The sequence below is a fragment of the Mus caroli genome, unplaced genomic scaffold (assembly GCF_978045245.1).
Source record: "Mus caroli unplaced genomic scaffold, Mus_caroli_1 scaffold_16, whole genome shotgun sequence".
Lineage (NCBI taxonomy): Eukaryota > Metazoa > Chordata > Mammalia > Rodentia > Muridae > Mus > Mus caroli.
Window position 1 is genome coordinate 18085547 of NW_028227271.1, and position 22702 is coordinate 18108248.

Consider the following 22702-nt stretch of genomic DNA (forward strand, 5'->3'; position numbering starts at 1 on the left):
AACTCACTGTGTAGACCAGGCTGGCCTCGAATTCAGAAATCCGCCTGCCTCTGCCTCCCAAGTGCTGGGATTAAAGGCGTGCACCATCACGCCCGGCTGAAACACTCCATTATCACCCTAGGGTGGTTAGAACTGGTTTTCTAAAATCTGTTTGTCCTGGGACTGGCTTCCCCACTGCTACCCTCTAAGATCACCCTGAGTTTCTAGACCTTCTGTTGCTAGCTCTGTCCTCTGGCTACTACTCTCTGTGCTGCCCCAGTTTCTCCTGCTTTCTGGTCTCCAGACTCTTCCTCCCTCCTCCCCCCCTTCCCCCCCTGCCCACCACCACCACTGCTTGCCCCTCCACCCAGTCTTGTTTCCACAAGCTTCAGTCAGGCTTGAGTCTGTAGGCTCAGACTTCCTTAGAATCCTGGGGTTCTGGTTGGTTTTGTTGTTGTTGTTGTTTTGTTTGTTTGTTTGTTTGTTTGAGACAGGGTTTTTCTGTGTATCTCTATCCTGGAACTTGCTCTGTAGACCAGGCTGGCCTCAAACTCATAAGAGATCCCGCCTGCCTCTGCCTCCCAAGTGCTGGGATCAAAGACGTGTGACACCACCACCTGGCCCACTGGAAGTTTTATTTCTTTCTCTGTAGCTCACAGAAGACTCCCACAGGGTGGTCACAGGTGTTGGATTTGAGGACTTCCCACTCTGCCTCTGCTTGTTAATGCTCTTCTCAGAGCGGCCATCCTGCCGGTGACCTCTGCCCTTCTCTGTATCACTGCATCTGACCTCCTGAAACTTCACTTAGGAGTGTCTTATCTAGGTTTAGGGAGAAGTACGCCTGTGACTTCCTTTCCGTGACGTCCCTGTCTGGTTGTGCCTCAGAGGTCACAGTGACTTCTTATGAATCACTCAGAAATGCCCCCCCCCCTGTGTCCTTTGGAAAAAGGTCACATACAATGGAGACTGGTTTTCCTTCCTTTCTTTCTTTTTCTTTTCTTTTCTTTTCTTTTCTTTTCTTTTCTTTTCTTTTCTTTTCTTTTCATTGTCATTGTTGTTCTTTTGAGACAGGGTTTCTCTGTGCAGCCCTGGCTGTCCTGGAACTCACTATGTTAGACCAGTCTAGCCTGGAACTCACAGAGATCCGACAGCCTCTGCCTCCCAAGTTCTGGGATTAAAGGCGTGTGCCACGATTGGCCAGCATCCCCCTGGCTTTTCTGTAGGTATGGAGAATCTGAACTCAGATTCTCTTGTGTGCACAGCAAACACTTTACCAAGCCATCTCCTTGGCCCTGCACCTGGGTTTTCTGTACAACCAGAAATGATAAAATGTGAGACAGACATAGTATAAGTCTCTTCATTTTGTATTGCATTTACTTCTTTATTTTGAGAGTAGGTCTAATATACCCCAGGCTGGCCTCAGATTTTCTATGTAGCCAAGGCTGGCCTTGAACTCTTGATCTTCCTACCTCTAGTTCCCAAGTATTGAAATTACAGGTGCATACCACCATGCCTGTCAGATTTTGAAACCTTTATATCCCCTGATTTTCCCTTAAGGTTTGATCTTCCTTCCTTCCTTCCTTCCTTCCTTCCTTCCTTCCTTCCTCCTTTTCTTCCCTCCCTTTCCTTTTTTCTTTCTCATTCCCCTCCCCACCCATCTCTCTCTTTTTATCTTTTTTTTTGTAAGGCCCAATTCATGCTCCACAACCCCCCCCCACACCCTAATGCTCAACTCCCAAAACACACTGTATTTCCATTTTCTCTAGTCATAAGAGCACCCTCCCAGCTGGCTTTGCCTTTTTCACCACTAGAGCCTAGTGCAAATGGAGTCACGAGGATGAGCTGTCTTGTATACACCCATGGTATACATCCATGGTGCTTTTGACACCTGTCCATTGGTAATGCCCTACCTCTGGGTGTGCACCCACAGTTAGCCACTAGCCCACCCTCTGAGTGTGTGCCTGGCTACTAGAGGTTAGCCACTCATTCTGTCCATGGGTAAGTGCTCCATACTTAGCTGTGAGCCACTCACCCAACCCCACTGGTGTGGAGTAGCCCCTTGCTGGCTAACCTAAGCGATGAACACCATGTCCAAGTTTGGGTGTAGACTTTCATCTTAGGGTTTCCTTGGGCATCTTCCTTCATGTTACTGTGATTCGATACACCTATGTGGCTATGTACTTACATCAGCCAAAATAGATGTATGTGAGTTTCATAGGAAAACAGGGGTGTCTCAGGAGACCCAGCCACTGGTGGGGACTGAGGGAAAGCCTGAAGCCAGGGCTGTGGTGCTGTGGGAACCTCTCTTCCCGCTGTGCATCCAGTCAACTCCTTCTGTCTCTGCCTGTGTCTGTCTTCCTCTCTTTGCGCTCCTTTCTCTATTCCCATCTTGTTCTTGTCTTCAAAAGCCTCGTCCTTCCCATGGGAAGAAGGAGCCTCAGCCACCCACACCCACATCTCATGAGATTCAGTCAGGATAAGGACCTTCCAGATGCCCAACGCGTGTGCAGAACCCTGCCCTCAACTCAACTGATGGTCCCCTTCCTCCTTTGATAACCAAGCATGCTTTGTCAGAACTTAGCAGCTTTTTACCGGCAGCGGCGGCAGCACACTAACCGAGTTGGAATTTATTGCACGCATCGTGACTGACCCCGTGTGCGCGGATGTTGTTTTGCAGCTTCAAGACCGAAGCACTTGCTGGTATTCATCAACCCTTTCGGAGGGAAAGGTCAGGGCAAGCGAATCTATGAAAAAACAGTGGCGCCTCTGTTTACCTTGGCTTCCATCACCACGGAGATCATCAGTAAGTGTGTCGGGCACCGGGGCACGTATGCAGGAGCCAGCTCGTGAGGGACTCACATGCCACCCCTGGAGGAGGCTTTATCCTAGAGCAGTGGTTCTCAGCCTTCCTAACGCTGCGACCCTTTAATACAGTTCCTCATATTGTGGTAACCCCCCCCCCCAACCATAGAAGAACTTTTGTTGCTATTTCATAACTGTAATTTTGTTACTGTTATGAATCATATAATGTAAATCTCAGATAGATGACACCAGTGGGGGTCGTGGCCCCCAGGTTGAGAGCCACTGCCCTAGATGGTCATTTCAAGCCCAGTCGGGGGTGTTTTATACACTCGGTTGGAAGAAGGCAAAGGAAATAATGTACTGGGGGGAGGAGTTTGGGAGGGTGGTACTGGGAGCAGGGCTGGGATAGGGATGTTAAGTGAATAAATAAAATAATGGGAAAAAAAAAACCCTAATGTACTCAATGTACTTTGCCTATAAAGTACTCACAGGAACAATGAGGAGATTTAAAAAACAAACAAACAAACAAACAAACAAACAAACAAAAGAAACAGAGTTCTTAGACAGGAAGTCCTTTCAGGAAAAGATACAAGTAGTGGATGTCTCAGAATGTCACAGCATAAGTCATTTTTGTAACCCCACATCATAGCACTCTTATCATCAGAGGGATGCTGGTTTCAGAGGGGGAGACAGACACGGTCCACTGCTCCTGCAGGCCTTCTGGGGCTTGGTATGACCCTGTTAGTAAGACAGTGCAGCTGGGCAGGGCTGTCACTTCAGCATTCAGGAGGTTGACGCAGGAGGACTGGGGTTGGAGGGTTGGAGGCCAGCCTGGTTACACAGAAAGATGCTGCATCCAAAATAATAATAATAGTAATAATAATAATAATAGCAATACAAGTCAAAAGTCTAAAAATAAAGAGGTTATCCCCTTATCCCCTGCTTCCAAATCTGAGAACAGTCAGGTACACCAAGATGGGCACTCAGGTATCCCTGGCACACTTCATGATAACAGCACACTGGTAAGATCGCAGATGCTCCCACCAGGAGATGTGGGGCCCCACAGGAACAGTAGACAGCAGCTTTATTAAAGCGGCCTTTCCCAAGGATTCTCCAGCATGAGGGGTTGTGATGTGGGGACCCACAGACTCAGAGCCAACCGTGTGAGCACTAAACTTCACTCGCAATTTTGCCTTTTCACGTTGGGCCCAAAGACTGTGGGCTAACCTTATCTCCTCCTTACATGTAAACGTATTTTAAAAACAAACAAACAAATAAAATGACCTGTATAGTAAGTAATAAGTGCAACAAGCTACTCTTTATTGCTGTCAGTGAAATCCTCTGTTGGGGCTGGAGAAATGGCTCAGTGGCTGAGAGCATTTGCTGCTCTTGCAGAGGTCCGGGGTCCCATCCCCAGCACCCACACTGCAACTGTACTGTGTGTAGCACTTGTCTCGAGGGGATCCACTGACCCTCTCTCTCTGTGGGCACTGCATGCACAATGGTACTCATACATCCGGGCAGGCAGACACTCATGCGCATAAACTAAAAAGAAAAGAAATTAGTTTCCGACATGTGCCAAGTGTTGTGGAGAGAGAGAGAGAGAGAGAGAGGGAGAAGGAGAGAGAGAGAGAAGAGGAGAGGAGAGGAGAGGAGAGGAGAGGAGAGGAGAGGAGAGGAGAGGAGAGGAGAGGAGAAGAGAGGGAGAGGGAAGGGGAGGGAGAGAGGGGAGGGGAGGGGAGAGGAGGGGAGGGGAGGGGAGGGGAGGGGAGGGGAGGGGAGAGGAGAGGAGAGGAGAGGAGAGGAGAGGAGAGGAGAGGAGAGGAGAGGAGAGGAGAGGGCACACAGGAGCAGAGGCCGGGCCAGAAACACGTGAAAAGAGAGGGCGGGAGGGGGAAGGGGAGAGGGAAAAGGGTCAGAGAGAAGAGTAAGTAGAAAGTAAGTATGAAGAAGAGAGAGTAAGAGAGGGAGGAGGGGGCAAATAGCCCCCTTTATACTACCTGGCTGTTGCCAGGTAACTACTGGGCGGAGCCTAGGAGGAATGCTAATACCAAGAATGTAGGGTCTTGGTAGAATGGATCCTGAGATGGCCGTTTCTCACAGAGGCCACCTTACTCTTTTGTAAAAAGGCAGTGAGGCAAGTCTGGGGTGGGACTTCTTGCGAGAAATCTTCCTGGGAGCTTTCTGGGACCTCTTATAAAATAGCATCAGGTGGCAGTTAGCCTACACATGGGTTCCAAGATGTGAAGATAAACGGTCCCATTGCAACATTTCCGCCCCCCCCTCCCCCACAGTTACTGAGCATGCCAACCAAGCCAAGGAGACTTTATACGAGATCAACACAGACAGCTATGATGGGTGAGTTGCGCTTGCTTTCCTCTTGGTCACAGACAGTGAACACTATCTGAGACCTATCCTGTGGGAGCTCTTGGGTTGCCCTGGACTGTGGGCATGTCTTCTGCCTTCCCTCCATGTCGTAGGACACGTTTGTCTGATGTACACATGTCTCCATGCCCCTCTCCAACCATCCCCGGCATGGGACAGCACACTGTAAACCCTGTCCTGACCACCCAATATCTCCCCTTAGTTTTCCTTACTCACTTGTTTGACCTGGCTCTCACCTGGTCACCTCTACTCCTGTTTCCTGAGCTCCCAAGACTGTGCCCGGGGCTAGGGGGAGGGGCAGTGTTTGACAATAGGAGCAGGCTTCCCCTCTTATCTGGGCACAGCAAGGCCACCCAACTCGCTAGTTCCTCCCACATCTATCAAGGTGACCTCTCGCAGACTTGGATGGCCGTAGGCCAATCTGATGGAGACAGTTCTTCAGTTGAGGTTCCTTCTTCTCAGGTGAGTCTAGGTTGTGACAAGTTGACAGCACTGGCTGCTCCTCTAGAGGTCCCGAGTTCAAGTCCTGCCAACCACATGGTGGCTCACAACCATCTGTAATGGGATCGAATGCCCTATGAGGGCCTCTCAGCAGCTACCACGTGGGGGTGCTGTTTCTTCCTGGAAAGCTTGCATCTCAATTCACAAATGTCTTTTAATTTTTAGTATCTATTTTTGCAGTATTGGGGATGAAACCCAGGGTGTTTGTATGCTAGGCAGGTGCTTTGCCACTAAGCCATCCCAGCCCAATGTTTGTTCGTTTATATTGTGTATGTGTTGGTTTGCTTGCGTGTATGTAAGTACATGTACCATATGCAAGCCTGGTAGGCAGAAGAGGGCATCATCTTCTCTGGAATCGGAGTTATAGAGAGTTGTAAGCTGCCACGTGGATGCTAGGAATAGAAGCCAGGTCCTCTGGAGGAGCAGTGTGTGCTCTTGACCACTGAGCCATCTGTGCAGCCCCCCAAACCATAGGCATTTGATGATGGCTGACCAGGCTCCGGCACATGTGTACTCTCTGCTTAGAAACCACCAGAATGCCTGATCCCTGGCAGGAGAAGCCAGGGTTTGTGAAGAATCCCATTTGGAAAAGTAAATTAGGCAGGATGGCTGGACCTCATCAGGAAGAGCAGGTGGGGGGGTGGTCAGAAACCGTTTCCAAATGTCTGGCAGGCCAATCTTGCAAGCTACCTCCAACACCCCCACCCTCCACTCCCATCCCCAGCTACTGCAAGTAGAGGACTAACAGGCTCAACAAACCTATGCTTCTCCTGCAGCATCGTGTGCGTAGGTGGGGATGGCATGTTCAGCGAGGTGCTGCATGGGGTGATTGGGAGGACGCAGCGGAGCGCTGGTATCGACCCCAATCACCCCCGAGCCGTGCTGGTGCCCAGTACCCTCAGGATCGGCATCATACCCGCAGGTATGGTACACAGCTGGCTTCCTCTCCCTCCGCAGTTGAAGTTAGGAGGAGGTCTGTGTGCACAGCCACGGGGCATGTGAAGTCAGATGGTCACACCTCTGCTGCTCCCCCCACCCCCACCCCTGCTCCCTTCTTTAGTAAAGCTTCCATGCAGGATTCGAGTCAGGGGATAATCATTCCTGGTTCACACTTCTTTTAAACTGTGATTCTGCAATCGGGAGGCAGAAGCAAGTTCCAGGTCATTCTCAGTTACATAGTGAGTTCAGCCTAGGCCAGATCAAACCCCCTTTTTGTTGTTGTTCTTGTTGTTGCTCTTGTTGTTGTTGTTTTGTTTAAGTGATTTCTCAGGGGACTAGAGAGATGGCTCACAGTTAACAGCACTGGCTGCTCTTCCAAGGGACCTGGGTTTAATTCCCAGCATCCCCAAGGCAACTCATAAGTGTCTGTAACTCCAGGATCGTGCACCCTCACCCAGACATACATGCAGGCGGAAAATCACTGCACAGAAAGTAAAAAATAAACGCATTATTTTGAAAAGCAATTTCCATAACTACACTCCTTTCTGCAAGATAATGCATGGAGAGCAGAAGGAACGCGACTGTGTGTCCGGGAAGATGCTGATCCCAGTGTGACCCTGATTATACAGACGGGCTGTGTAAAGACACCAGATAAGCAATCTCCGCATGCAGGAGGCAGAGGCAGGCCGATCTCTGAGTTTAATGCCAGCCTGGTCTACAGAGTGAGTTCCAGGACAGCCAGGGCTACACAGAGAAACCCTGTCTCGAAAAACCAAACCAAAAAAATCAGAGGGTGGGGGGTGGGAGAGAAATCTCCTAGTTCTTAGAAAATCCAGTGTGATGATCTTGGTTTTTGCCTCCACCCGGTTACTCAGGAGATTGTGAAAGCACACTCCTGGGTGTGTCTGCGAGGGTGCTTTGGGGGAAAGGTTTGGTGGGACATTCGCTGTGTCTGAGGTAGGAGCTTCGTCTACAGGCTTGGTGAGCATGCTCACTAGAGACCCAGTCCTCCTTGATGAAAGCAGGCTGGCTGGGAGACCCCGAGGGAAGGCGAGTTGGTTTCCCAGCTAAAGATGTAGCACCCTAGCCTTGTGATAACGTTAGTGGTACCAGTTCTTCTAGACTCTACTGAGCACTTCCTGCTATTCATAGCGCCTCGGGGAACTGACCTCTGCTCAGTAGGTGCTGTGTCCAAAGCCTGGTCTTTCCTGTGCCACCAGGACCGTGTTCCAGTTGGCTGCTGGCCTGTGGGTTAGGCAGGCTCATCACTCCCAACATCCTGTGTGTAGGGAGTGCCAAGTGTCAACCGTGAACACAGATCACGCTTTTGAACTTGACCCTCATTGCTAAGGTCACGCTCGGCCATGGCGGTAGGGTGGCAAAAGAAAGCCCATGGAGGCACATCAGCCTCATCACAGAGGGACAGCAAGTGGCTTTTCATGGCCGCCACTACTTCATTAAAGCATAAAATGAGTCTGGCTGGTAGAACAAGGGACCGGTGCTGACTCAGCTCTGACTTCCGCCCAAGCTCCGTTTCAGTCAGGTGACAGCTCCCATGCTGAACAGCACATAGGCAGTAGATTCTTGCTTGGTGCCACCATGGGGACTGCAAGATGGGGCAATATGGATGAGGGGCCGGGTGGGGTCTGGGCTGCTGAAGATTCTCCCTCGTGCATCCAGCAAAAAGGATGGTGATGATGCGCCAACAAAGCTGGGTCATCCCAACCTCTAGTTCTACTTACTTCTCTGTTACTGCAGTAAACCATTCTGACCATAAAGCAAGTTAGGTTGGAAAGGGTTTGTTTCGGCTATACTTCCAGGTCACAATCCATCATTAAGGAAAGCCATAGCAGGGACTCAGGCAGGAACCAAAGCAGAAACCATGGAGGAAGGCGGCTAACTAGCTTGCCCACTGGCTCGTGCTCAGTTAGCTTTTGCCTAGGGATAGTACCGCCCCCTAGGGATAGTACCGCCCCCTAGGGATAGTACCGCCCTCTAGGGATAGTACCGCCCGCAGTGGGCTGGGTCCTCCCACATCAATCAAGGTAACCTCTCGCAGACATGGCCATAGGTCAATCTGATCGAGTCGGTTCTTCCGTTGAGGTTTCTTCTTCCCAGGTGAGTCTAGGTTGTGACAAGTTGACAATTAAAACGAAGACACAGGGGTGGGGGGAGGCTGGAGAGGAGAGATGGCTCAGAGGTTAAGAGCACTGGCTGCTCTTCCAGAGGTCCTGAGTTCAAGTCCTGGCAACCACATGGTAGCTCCCCAACCTTCTGTTATGGGATCCGACGCCCTCTTCTGGTGTGTCTGAATAAATAAATACTACTACTTAAAAAATAAAAACCGAAGGCACTTTACAGTTAACTTTGTTTTGTCTGCTTCCCCATGATGATGCTCTGTGCAGGCCCCCCTTTGTCCTTAAGGTCTAGGCTGGGCTGTGAGGAAGTACTTCCAGCTATATAAAGATGGGCAGGGGCCACATACCTTCCAGAGCCTTAGAAGGGAGGGAAGTGGCTGCTGGCATTACGGACATCTCTTAGAAGCTCCAAGGGGGTTCAGGGTAGACTCCGTATCTGGGTTTGCTGCAGGTCACGCTTTAGAGTTCTGAAACATTACCATAAGACCTTTCTGAGACAGGGTTTCTTTGTGTAGCCTTGGCTGTCCGGAAGCTTGCTCTATAGACCAGGCTGGCCTCAGACCCACAACGATCCACCTGCCTCTGCCTCTCAAGTGCTGGTATTAAAGACATGCGCCACCGCCACCTGGCTGGTCATAGGGCATTTTAAATATTTTTTTTTTAACATTCATCTTGTGGATAAACTCTTATTCTCCAGCTGTTTCAGGGCCCCAGAGGCACAGGTTAAGGTGCCACTCACCTGACTGGAAGTCAGTCACATCAACGCTAAGGGCTTTCTTGTCCTCTCTGCAGGGTCCACAGATTGTGTGTGTTACTCAACAGTGGGCACAAACGACGCAGAGACATCGGCTTTGCACATCATTATTGGTGAGTCCCGTCTTTTCCTTTTTTCCTGAGTTTTTATTTCTTTTAATTTTATGTGTATGAGCGTTTTGCCTGTGTGTACATCTGTGTGCCCAGTGTATGCAGGGTGCCCGAGGAGGTGGTGAGCCTCCATGTGGGTGCTGGGAATCGAACCCAGGTCCTTCTCAGCAGCAACAAGTGCTCTGAACTACTGAGCCAACCCTCCCGCCCCAAGCCCTGTCACTGCCTCTTAACTTTTTATTGATTCTTTATGAATTTCGCATCGTTCACCACAATACCACTCACCTGCCCTTTGCAATGCCCCCTGCAAAAGAAAAAAACAGACAAACAAACAAACAAACTGAACAAACAAAACCATCTTGCTGTGGAGGCTGTGGTTTGTCACGGTGTATCACACAGTTTACTCTTTTACCCAGATAGCTTTACTTGCAAGTGTCCCTTGCAGTTAGTCATTGGTCTGGCTCTGAGGCCTCTTGCTTCTGCTACACAATCAACACTGGGTCCTCCCTGGGGCTCCTCAGAGCTCTCCCGCTGTTGCCCTGTATCTCAGAGATACCTCAACTACAGATCTGCAGGCCAAGTCCTGGTTTATACTTGAATGCCCTATAGCCAGCCCCAGGCCCCTGCCAGCTCCTTTGTGGCCCTGTTTTCTCAGCTCTTCCTTGCTCTCTTCCAAAACCAGCTACCAATGCTAATCCCCATTGTGAAACACCTGCAAGGCCCCAGGGTGAGTTACTCATCGGAGTACACACCCAGCCCCTCTTCCAGTCCCACATGAGGTGTAGCTCTGGGGCTTATGAGAAATGCCTGGTGTCCCCGCCCACCCCATCTCTCTCTTTACTGTGTCCCGTCTTACCTGCAGTCATGGAAGTATGGAAATGCTCTATTATAAGATGAACAATTGGGATTTTATTGTTTTGTCTTTTTTCTTTTTCCTTTTTTTTTTTTTTAAGACAGGGTCTCATGTAGTCCCAGCTAGCCTAGAACTTACTAAATAGACCAAACTGGTCTCGAACTCACAGCATTCTGCCTACCTGTTTTCTAAGTGTAATTTTTATTTTGTGAGACGAGCCTTTTCTAAATAGCCTCAGGGTCATGGGTGCAGGTGAGTGCCTCCACAGCTAGCAGATTTTGTGTTTTAAGTGCTGTGTGATGTGTTTATAAAAAGATAAAGCGAGGTAGAATATGTCCTATGGCTGTGTGGTGAGGTGTGGGGGAAGAGGGTGCCTTGGCAGGCCCATGCTGAGGCATCCCTTCCCTGTGAAGGACCAGCCACACAATGATATAGAATAGAGTTTACTCAGGGCATGGGGAGGGGAGCTAAGAGGGTAGTAGAGGTAGGGAAAGGCAGAGAGAGGGAGAGAGTAGAGAAGTAGAGGCCGGCCATGAATGCGAGGAGAGAGGGGGAAGGGAAGAGCCCAAGAAGGCAAGAGAGAAGCAAGAGAGGGAGGAGGGGGCAAGCAGCCCCTTTTAGAGTGGGTCAGGCCTACCTAGCTGTTGCCAGGTAACTGTGGGCTGGAGTTTAGACAGAATGCTAACACTGTATACCTGTTTTCAACCTCAACTCTACTTTTCTTCCATTCAGTAACATGGACACCCCTCCCCCTCCCCCTCTCCCCGGGCACATTCTATTCTGTCTGTTCAGAACGATTCTTGAAACTTGCTTGGAAATATGATACACATTTTGTCATTGGAGAGCTCTTTTTTTTTTTTTTTTTTGAGGTTCCATCGCATCCATACCCTGGGCCCAAGAACAATCCTTCTTTATCCAGGACTGTGGTTCTCTTGGACAGAGTGAACAGCTTGGGGGGGGGGGAGCATAGATTAAGAAATGAAGGAGGAAGGGGACCCCCACCTAACCAGCCAGATCAGGTGAATCAACCCTGGTGTGCACAATGGTGTGACAGATGTCACAGCCAGAGAGCTGTCACATCCGAGTTTTGTCACTCCAATTGCCACACTGAGCGTGCTCTGTTTCTGCTGTTTGCAGCAAGCAGACACCTCTGGCACCTTCAGGGTGCTGTCTGGGGCAGGGCAGAGGAGGTCAGAATGGGGACGGGGATCCCTTATAGCTCTCTTCTCCCACAGGGGACTCGCTGGCAATAGATGTGTCCTCTGTGCACTACCATAACACGCTGCTGCGGTACTCGGTTTCTCTGCTGGGCTATGGTTTCTACGGGGACTTAATCAAGGACAGCGAAAAGAAACGGTGGATGGGCCTCGTCCGGTATGATTTCTCAGGTACACCGCCGTGTCCCCAGACATCGAGCCAATCCACAAAGACAGCGTCCCCAGATGCTGACAGGGCGCTCAGGGTCTTGCTTTCCAGAGTGGGGGTGTGACCTTGAATCTGGCTAGTGTGACCCAGATGATGTCCCCTTGAGAGTCACAACACAGTGTCAGAACCACACTGAGGGAGGCCGTACAGGATTGAACGATTTGTTTTTATCGGTCAGCCGCGTAATCGGTACTAACCCAAGGTACCAAGGTAGATGGTTTCAGAGAAAAAGATTTTTTTTGTGTGTGATCCCCCTGAGACTACAGCAGATGAAGTAGGAGGACGCTTCCCGGTGAAGAAGTTCAGCCCTGGGCATCTGCGCTTCAGGCTCAGGTTCATTTCTTCCCCTTCCACAAATGCACTGTCTCCCTGAGCTTCTACAGTGGCTACGTCGGTGAGCATGCGCAACTGTGAACATGTGTAACTGACCAGGACAGGAGAGTTCAGAGGTCTACATCTGCTTGGGTGGGACTCAGCAGAGCAGGGGAGGACAAGCCAGGTGTTCTCCTTCCTCCTTGCCCTCCTATTGTGCTCAGTCCCCATTTCACAGTGGAGACAAGAAGCAGTATGCTTAAATGACTTGCCCAGGCCTGGTGTCACCCTTCAGTGGCTCTCAGAGGAGGCAGACATCGGTGTCCCTGGGAGGCTTGTTAGAACCCAGACCTTGGGGCCTTCCCAAAGTGCTGCTGCTGTGCCGTGGACCTGCAAACAGTGTGTCCACCCACACCCTACGGATGCAGATAGAGCTCTCAATGACAGCTATATCCCCTTACCTAGTCACCAAGCTAGGAGGAACAAGAAAGGCAGGTCAGCTTCGGTCTACACAAAGTTACCACCAGCTGGCTTCAGGTCACCTGTGGGTACTCCTCCCTCCCCCATCAGATTTAAAATGCCAAGGAGAGGAGCTTAGACGAATATTCAAAATGCAGTGTATGGCGTTCTGGTGGTCCAGATGAATGGCTTTCCTGCGTTTACTGCATTCCCTTGTCTGAGCCCTATTCTCTGTAGTTCACTATTGGCAACACTGTGTAAAGTTTAATGACTCCAAGTATCAGAAGCTACCCTTTTCCTTGTGAGAGGAGGGAAGGCCACCCAGAGTGTGCTAGGCAGCTTAGACACTGTTGTATGGCAAAGGTATAACATATACACAGCCATCCTGAAAAGAAGGGCTCTGGGTGCTGGGCAAACTGTGACCCTTTCCATATTGAGGTACTATGCCTGCCCCATCTGCCAGGATGCCACCTGGCAGGCCTGAAGAACCCCCGCTGTCCACAGCCTCTGGCCAGTGCCTTCCTTCCCGGTCCCCTCAGAACACATCTGAGAAGCCCCGTCTTTCCTCTCAGACAGAGCAGCTCTCCCGGTCTCTGTCACCACTGCATGACAGTTCTGACATATCCACTCGAGCATGTTAGCACACACTGGTCGGTGTTGGTGTTTGGCTGCAATGGGTGAGGGGTGGGTGGGCGGGGGAGAACTGACCACTGTGGTGAGCAGCTGTTTTATGAAGGAGAGATGAAGCCTTCTGTCCTGGATACTCGGACAGTCTAGGGTCAGCTGACTGAAGCCAGAGGTGGGAACCTAAGGGCTGGAAAGAGAATATAATGCCAACGTGCAAGCAGAGACAACAGAAACCCCATGGTCCACACCCATTCTCCACAAAGCTCCCCCCGACATACTATCTACACTTAGTACCCGGCATAGGGGAGTAGCACTGGAGGGGCACCCAGAACATGGTGGGAGGAGCTGGGACTCTCCCCAGGGGTCAGGTGCTTGTGGCTCTGTAGGTGAGGGTGTGATGAAGCTGGGCCTGGTCCCTGGGTGGAATGGAAAGGCTCAGTGTACTAGGTGGTGTGGACTCCTCAAGGCCAGCCTTTCTCCACAGTGGACATAAACTAGACAAAGAGGTCGTGCAGGACCAGGGCAAGCCTAGCTAGTCCCAGGGCAGGTGGTCACCCTAAGACTTGCAGGGCACACCTGGGCTCTCCCGCACCTCCTGCCCACTCCCTATCCCCACGTGCTATCAGAGGTCCAGCAGCCCCGTCTGCTGGCCTTGCCCATCCTGGCCTGCACCATGCAACATGGATAGCACGGTTCAGGAGGCACCTTGGGAGGCAGTGCCACCCTGACCTTTGTCCTAAGTTCACCCAGGGGGACACCAATGTTGTGGATGATAATGACTCTGATGGGAGTTAAGCACACAGGAGACAGGGGGCATTGCTGACCATGTCAAAGAGGGGTGGTGGAGACTCTGAGCCGTCAGGACACAGGACAGCCCTCCCCTACCCCCAACCCCCAATCGAGTTCACTCAAGGTCACTGCTGCCAAATACATGGCAGCCTTAATATGTGGCCAAAGCCCTGACCACACCTCTCATGGTGCTTTTATTTTTGGTGGTATGGCACTTGGGGCCATTGTGAGGAGAGCAGAATTTGCACCTCCTTCTGGTATGGTAACAGTGTCACCTGCAAGGGTCCCCTGCAGACTGGTTAGCTCCCAGTTTTCTTTAAATTGCTTTTTTTTTTTAATTTAAATTTTGTGCCCAGTGTCTGTGAAGGGCAGAAGAGGGCATCAGAGCCCCTGGAACTAAAGTTACAGATGGTTGTGAGTCACTGTGTAGGTGCTGGGAATTGAACCAGGGTCCTATGGAAGGGCAGCCAGAGCTCATAAGTGCTGAGCCAGCTCTCCAGGCCCCTGCTTTCTGGATAATGGTGGTGGTGGTAATCTAAGGACATGCAGAACCAGGTAGTGACAAATGGGTGCTCTTTCTCTTCTGCTCTTTTCCCAGGGTTGAAGACCTTTCTCTCTCATCAGTACTATGAAGGGACACTGTCCTTCCTGCCAGCACAGCACACGGTGGGATCCCCACGGGACAATAAACCCTGCCGGGCTGGGTAAGCAGGTGCAGGTCTGGTTAGGTTTCCATTGTAAATCACTTGACCTGTGCAGGGCTGGCGAGGAGCCTGTTCCTGTTAGAGGACAGTGGATGCAGGAGGACTTTGCAAATGTAGAGGGGAAGACTCCCGAGTTTTCATAGGTTTGTGTAGAGCTTCCCAGTTCATAGATGCTTCCGGAAGAGCTGGCCTGATGACTCCATCCTGGTGACGTGCACAGCAGCTCCGTCCTCCGCAAGGTGCAGACTCAAGGGGCAGGTCCAATACTAGGCTACTCTCACCCACACCCACATGAGAAATCTGCTCCAAGTTACTGACTGGAGCATCGGCTCATCGCGTCTGTTCCGTGAAATAAAGGCACTCTCATCCCCATTGGTGCATCCTGAGCTAGGCAGCCAAGCCTATCTAGAGATGTTTGCAAGCCCCGGAGAAGGAAGCCGCTGATTAATAGGCATGGATTTAGGTCTAATCTCGAGAGTTTGAAAGTAGTACCCTAAAGAACGATTTCTGGTGGAGCCTTTGAAACTCGAGCCTCTTATTGTTTGAAAAGGAGTTTAAATTTGTATGTGTGTGAGTGTGTGTGTGTGTGTGTGTGTGTGTGCATGCATGTGTGCGTGTATGTGTTTACATGTGTGCATGTGTGTGTCGAGATGGGGCTTGGTTGTTTAAAGGCACTCGGTGCATGCACTAGAGGCAAGGAGAGCATGCTGTCTTTCAGGTGCTTCGTGTGCAGGCAGAGCAAGCAACAGCTGGAAGAAGAAGAGAAGAAAGCCCTGTATGGCCTGGAGAACGCTGGTAATCATTATGAGTGTGTTCTTGTGTGGGCCCCACGGCACATGACCACTCGTGGCTGTCCATGCCACCTCTCTCTCTTCCTGGTTGTACCGTGTCAATTTTTCTGGGTAGCCCCAGGCAGCATCGAGTCATTTCAGCTCAGGAGATGCTGGAGAGCCTTGATATTTGTAGGAAAGCCTTCCATCACTGTCACAAGGCTAGGCCAGAGCCACAGCTGCAATTCCAGCTGCTATGAAATATGGGTTGGCAAATGTCCTGCTTGGCCTTGGCTGAACGCGTGCCTTCTACTATACTCACCACAAGGTCTTCGTTACACCCCTTCCCTACAAGAATGACAGCTACAGTGTGTGGATAAGTGGGCGTGTCATGGGCCTAAAGCATTGCCTATGGACTCTTGAGACTGGAATTTTGTGTCATATTCTTTTACAAGCTATTGCTCTTTAAAAAAAAGTTTTTTTTAGCCTACCCAAAATCTGTGGCAACCACTCCTAGCCTATAGGCCATATAAAGAGAAATGGTAGGTCAGATTGACCCCTGCATAGGGTTGCTCACCCTTGTTAAACTCCTCTCCAAAAGAGACATAACCTGCTCCCCATAAGACCTTCTGGGGTCCCGAGGTGAGTGGGTGGTTCCATGGTATATACTCAGGCCAGAATGAAAGCATGTGGCAGGAGAGAGAGCAGCAGGCACCCCTTGCATGCTGTGCAGCTGCCTCTGTGCCATGTTGATCTTAGCGCCCACCTGCTGTCCTCCACAGAGGAAGTGGAAGAGTGGCAAGTGACATGTGGGAAGTTCCTGGCCATCAATGCCACCAACATGTCCTGTGCTTGTCCTCGGAGCCCTGGGGGCCTGTCCCCATTTGCCCATCTGGGAGATGGGTCTTCTGACCTCATCCTTATCCGGAAGTGCTCCAGGTTCAACTTCCTGAGATTCCTCATCCGGCACACGAACCAGGAGGACCAGGTGAGGCGCACTCTTGCCCCGAGGTCATTCACATTTGGGCAATTCCCCACGTACTGGTTCATAGGATCTGTTGTTAACTTCCCAAAACAGACATCTTTGGATGCATATTTCACACTCCTTAAGGTCCTTGGCAGTTCCTGCATGTGGATTTTCATTTAAAAATGTGGATCTGGGTCCCAGAGAGACAGCTCAGCAGTTAAGAGCATTGGTTGTCTTTGTAGAGGAACTACGTTCAATTTCCCAGCACCTACATAATGGCTCTCAACTCTCTATAACCCCAGTTCTAGGGGACCCAATGCCCTTTTCTGGCCTCCATGGGTACCAGGCATACACACGGTGTACAGATATACACATGCAGCCAAACCCCACCCCCCAATACACACACTTAAAAATAATTTTTAGAAACAGAGAATTCTACAAATTACCCCTAATGAAGTATTGGATTCTTTAAAGTATGTATGTATGTATGTATGTATGTATGTATTTTAAAGATTTATTTATTTATTTTATGTATATGAGTACACTGTCACTGTCTTCAGACACACCAGAAGAGGGCATCCGATTCCGGTTTACAGGTGGTTGTAAGCCACCCTGTGGTCGCTGGGAATTGAACTCAGAACCTCTGGAAGAGCAATTAGTGCTCTTTACTGCTGAGCCATCTCTCCAGCCCTCTTTAAAGTATTTATATCTATGGAGGATTTTTAAAAGTGTGTGTGTAAGGCGGAGCTAAGAGTTGCCGAGAGACAGCAGGGGAGAGAGGAAGGAAGATGGCCGCGGACTTGAACCTGCATGGTGTTTACCAGCCACAAGTAGCAATGATTTCACAAGGTTAGAAATATTGGAATAAAGCTTTTATCATTATCAATTGGCTCTGAAATTATTGTATTGGCATCTTGTAAAGTGTGATATGATTGAGATATAAATTTGATTGGTTAATTAAGCTTTAAGAGTTTTGATTCTACTGGGTAATTAGGTGTTGAGATGGCTGACCATGGGCTCTGTGGGGCATTGTGTGGTAGCAAGAGGAAGAGGGGCCACCCCTGGAGAGATTGCCCAGCGGGAGCCCTGTGGCCCCATGGTATGGCTAGAGAGTTGGTGGGCCTGAAGGAGTCCAAGAGCCTCGGTTCAGCCCTGTGGAGAGTTGGCGGGTTTTTTATATATATATAATTTCCCACAACATGTTAGTGCGATTGCTCACAGGGAACAGACGTGTTGGATTCCCCGGGAAATGAAGTTACAAGTAGCTGTTGAGCTGCCTGCTGTGAGTTCTGGGACCCAAACTTTGAGTCCTTTGCAAAAGTGGTCTGAGCTCTCAACTCTGCACCATCTCGCTAGCCTCAGACCTGAGATTTCAAAGGTATCGGCAGTCGTGTGAAGCTCCCAAGAGGGCAGCGCACATCCCCTCTCAGGATGTCAGATGAGGAGGGCTGGCGGCCTGGAGACACTGTTTGTTGTCTCCGTCTTCACAGGACCGAGAGTCCTGGCTGGCTGAAGCAGCCCAGGTGAGAGGCTTGTCTCACCCACTCCACTCACTGCTGCCCCACCATGTTTGCCTTGACAGTTCAACTTCACTTTCGTTGAAGTTTATCGAGTCAAGAAATTCCACTTCACGTCGAAGCACGTGGAAGATGAGGACAATGACTTGAAGGAACAAGAGAAGCAGAAGTTTGGGAAGATCTGCAAGGACAGACCCTCTTGCGCCTGCTCAACCTCCAGAAGCTCCTGGAACTGCGACGGGGAGGTCATGCACAGCCCCGCCATTGAGGTCAGGTGAGTGGGCCGCACCCCCGCCACCCACCCAGACGGCTGTCCACAAACGCTGTCTCCGCCCAAGGGTGCTTCACAGACGTCACCGGAGCTCACTGGGGATTGCAGCGGAAAGCACGAGGCGTTGCTTCCCCCGTGTCCTTAGGCCAGGTGTGGAAGCTGTGTGATCCGACCTTTGCATGAGGCAGGTGCTGACTTTGTGGCGCTATGTGTTGCCGACAGGGGTTTTGAGGCTCTTCTGATCTATATTCTCTTTCTTTGCCATCCCTGTCATTCTGTCCTTGGTGTCTGTCAGTCATAGTCCCCCTCTCTAGTTAAAATAAGCAAAAGTGACTGGCTTCCTAGGTACTTTCTAAGTCCTGGACTCCCCACCCTCCCCGCCCCCACAAGTCCCACCCCCACTCCCCACTCTGAGCCCCAAGTGCCTGTGGTCAGTGACAAGTGCTTAAGGTTGGGACATGGAGCACCAGGCAGGAGTCAGAGGGATCAGGAAGGGCATGCTGATTCTGTCAGGCAAAGAGCGAGGGCATATGAGCTTCAGAGGAGCCCATAGAGGCCACACCACACAGCCTTAGGGGCCTTGGAAGCCTCTGGTAGCCCACAAGGACATGAGCAAGAACCTGGGGCCAGGTGGCTGGCTCTGAGTGACTTCACCCATTTAGTCACCGAGGTATGCAAAGGCAGCTCAGAGTCACTCTTAGCCAACAGGGTTGGTACTGAGCTTTAATGGGAGCTGCCCCTGGAACTTGCTAACTACGCCTCAAGTGCCCAGCATCCAAGCAGTGAGATGCCGGAGGAAGGCTCTCATGGCCTTCCTCGTTGGTGGAGGACACTTGTTCCCCAACATGTGGTGCTGGGATAGAAACCAACAGAACTGGCCAAGGAAAAGTCTCTCCCCACAAGAAGAATAAGGCATGCTGTCTTTTGAGAACAGACTGTCAGTGCGGTTGTAGAGCACATTCGGAGACCTCAGGAGAACTGGGAGATTCTGGGAGGCGCGGGGCTCGGGGTCCGCTGTGAGTGATGAGACACACGTGGAATCTGAACGCTGCTATTTGTGCCTGCAGGGTCCACTGCCAGCTGGTGCGCCTCTTTGCTCGGGGAATCGAGGAAGAGTCATAAGCAAGAACTCCAAAGCCCAGGAGCTGTCGGCCTTGAGCTCGGGGAGTGTGGAAATTACTTAAGAAAAATTCGACAGACCAGTTATGTTGATATATCCATTTGAATTTAGAAATTTATTTTTGATAGGTAAATCTTGGTTTTTTAGAAAAGACAGCTTTGTCAACAGTTCTGTGTCCATACCTGGTACCCTTGGCCCCGCTTCCGAGTCTCTTTTCACTTCTTCTCAGCAAATGGCACTTGCTGGTTCGGGGCATTGGCTTCCTAGATTTTAGCCATGCCGACTGTGCATATTTCAAGACGGCCCCTTAGTGGGCTACACTGCAATAATTTTTAGGGACATTATAATATGACTACATCCCAGGAATCAGGTTACACCATCTGGTCACATGGGTAATGACCCGGTCACCTTGACCCCTTTGGTGGGACTTCCTCTGGAATTGTCAGTGACCAGGTTTGGGAAGGTAAATAGTTGTCTTGGCCTTCGCTTTACACACACCTTCATTTACGATCAGGACGTCGCTACGTGACCCTTGCTGCACACCACAACTAACTCAGTGAGGTCCTCCGCACAGCCACACCTGCAGAGCAGGGCCATGTCACTGCGAGAAGACACCTGGGGTGACGTTTCATCCTCAGGATCCCCACATCTGCTGCCATCACAGCCGCATCCCGTGAGACAATTCAGCAAAGCGCCCACTTGGAAGCTTCATTCTGTCAGCCCTGGTAGCCTGCACACCCTGGCCAAGGCAGTCTGAAGCACTGACTAAGAGGAGGCTCCATTTGGAATCAAAGCACTTCCACAGCTGGGTTTTGAAGGAGGTAGGGGGTGGCGGGGACAGAGAGTAACTGACACACACAGAGGGTACTCGGTGAGTTCGATACCACCCTCAACCTGACTGTCACCAGCGAATGGTGGGTGATCTCAGGTCCCCCCCCAGGTACTCTGGTGCAAGCCTTATGTCTACTCCTGGGTCCACATCCATTCTTCCCGCACTGTGGATTCTGGTCTTATTCATAGCTTTCTCCCTGTTCATCACGTCTTGGCTATTTGCTCTGTCTCCACAAGGGGGCGCTAAGCTGCTCTGGCTGAAGCCCTGGGCGCATGACCAGTTTTCCTCTGAAGGCATTCCCGACCCAGGGGCTTCTCGGCCACATACTATGACCTGTGCTGTGTCTCCAGATGGATGCATCTGAAATGTGTATAAAAGGGTTTTATGCGAAATTCAGGCCTTCACAGCTTAAACTTGACTTGAAAACGGGGAAGGGCACTGACGGTTACAAGAGCTGGTTTTAGGTTCTGCACTGGGGAAAGTGTGCATCTCGTGCGGGTCCAGTTACTCGCTACAGAATTCTGCAGGCCACACGGCTTTCTAGGTCCTCTTGCACTGACTTCTGTTTCGAGGCATACACAAAATCCTCTGTTTAGTATTCAGTCCCATCCGGACAAAAGAGCAGCTGTAAAGGAGGCTATGTTTAGGGACCACTTTAAAGGCAAGTGCGGCGGTGCTATTTAATGATTGTCGAGTAGAAAGCTGGCTAGAAAGAGTAAATGAACTAGCAGTTTCTATCCAGATCTGTCCCTGGATGGGCAGAACCCAAAGGTGCCAGCCTAGCAGCTCTGTGAGTAGGTAGGCAGCCCTGGAGCAGCATGAGAGCAGATGCTCAGTTGTCCACCTCAATGTGGCCCCTCGCCCCCCGCCCCCTGGATCTCAGGAACTGCACTGTCCTCTAAGGATTCAGGTCTTCACTGACCTTGCTACATGATACCCACGCCCTGGTCCACCCTCTGCCACTGCCAGTGCTGGAGGAGAGATGCTGTCAGAGGATGCTTTGACGGTGCTTAGCAGTGCAAGCCACGCTCGGAATCTCCAACTCCGGCACAGTCATGGAGCATCATGAGTGTCAGACACTTAGGGCCCTTGACACGGGTGCGCAGGATTGGGGGAGCGGGGGGCGCGGAGTGCTGACATTCCCAAGCAGTAGACAGTCTTCATGATGCTTTTTAGATGCAATACCCCAAACTTCCCGGGTCTTAGGTATTTTAGGAGGAAAAAACAGGGGTAAAGGTTAGACAGTGGCAACTTAGGATCCTGTTAGGGTCTGGCCCATGTTTTAACTCCCACTGGTGCATACCAATTAGGCAACAGTCATAAGCTGTAACTTATTTTTGTTTATGGAAACTAAGTAGTGGGAACAGGGACCGGGAAGCGGCTGGTTTCCCAGAGGATGCTTCAGCCCTCAATGCAATCTCCTGGAGCTGGGAGCACTGACTGGGAACACTGACACGAGAATGGCCCAATTATGCCTCCTAGTCTTGCTGGCTTCAAGATTAGAAAGTGGCATATTTGATCTGGTATGTTTGAGAAGACAAAAAAAAATAAATAAAGTTACTTTGGGCAGAATATGGCCTCCCCTCATCCTCATTTACAAGTTCTTTTCAATGCAGATTTTTAAAAAAAAAAGAGAGATGAAAACACAGTTTAATGAATTTTTGCTAAGAAACTGAATGCCACCCTAAATCCTCATGGTGTTCTTCCTGATTTATCTGCTTCCCCACCCCCACCCCCCTCCTGGGTCACTCTGCTGACATTTTAACATTTGAGCAGTCCCTCCCTGTGTCACCTGGTGTGTGCCTCCCATTGCATTGTTATTTAGCTAGTAGGCTCTGCCGTTAGCCTGAAGGAAACGCACGGATACAGCTGTGCACGTATGGTACAGCTATGCTGGGTAGAGCATGAATGCTGTCCCTGTAGAGCCAGCCACAGCAGCATGTATCGGAGTCTGCATGCACTGCGCCTTCAGACACTCTGCCTGGCCTAAGGGAACCAGATGAGCACCTCAAACAGGACTAGGCACGGTGGCGTTATACAGCTGAGAGGTCGTGCCACAGGCTCAGGAAGGACAACTGCAGAGGCACAGAGAGGGCGAGAGAGGAGTGATTGGGATGTCATGGTGGGATGAGCTCTCGGGAGAGCTGAGAGTATTCTATTTGCCAAGTTCCTAGGGAACTCTGACTATGCTATGTCACAGCACCAAAGCCAGTGTGTGCTATGGATGGATGGATGGATGGATGGATGGATGGATGGATGGTTGGATGGATGGATGGATGGATGGATGGTAGGTGGATGAATGGATTGATGGGTGGGTGGATGGATGGTATATGTTATGGATAGAGAGAAGATGGATGGATGAAGTACACGTGTATGAAGTGTGGATAGATGTCAGGATGGGCCAGTAGTGGGATGATGTGTGGGTGAATGCACAGAACGTGCAGTGCC

General features: G+C 50.6%; 1 protein-coding gene across 1 annotated transcript in view; it reads left to right on the forward strand.

Moving 5' to 3' along the window:
• Positions 1-21826, forward strand: part of Cerk (ceramide kinase) — a 43073-nt gene extending 21247 nt beyond the window's left edge. The window contains exons 4-13 of the mRNA XM_021183816.3: positions 2657-2782; positions 5076-5139; positions 6444-6589; positions 9537-9611; positions 11697-11849; positions 14672-14777; positions 15496-15572; positions 16330-16535; positions 18097-18305; positions 19370-21826. Of these exons, the coding sequence (XP_021039475.1) occupies positions 2657-2782; positions 5076-5139; positions 6444-6589; positions 9537-9611; positions 11697-11849; positions 14672-14777; positions 15496-15572; positions 16330-16535; positions 18097-18305; positions 19370-19424 (1217 nt within the window). The 3' untranslated portion in view covers positions 19425-21826. The remainder of the gene's footprint in view (positions 1-2656; positions 2783-5075; positions 5140-6443; positions 6590-9536; positions 9612-11696; positions 11850-14671; positions 14778-15495; positions 15573-16329; positions 16536-18096; positions 18306-19369) is intronic.
• The last annotated feature ends 876 nt before the right edge of the window (positions 21827-22702 follow it).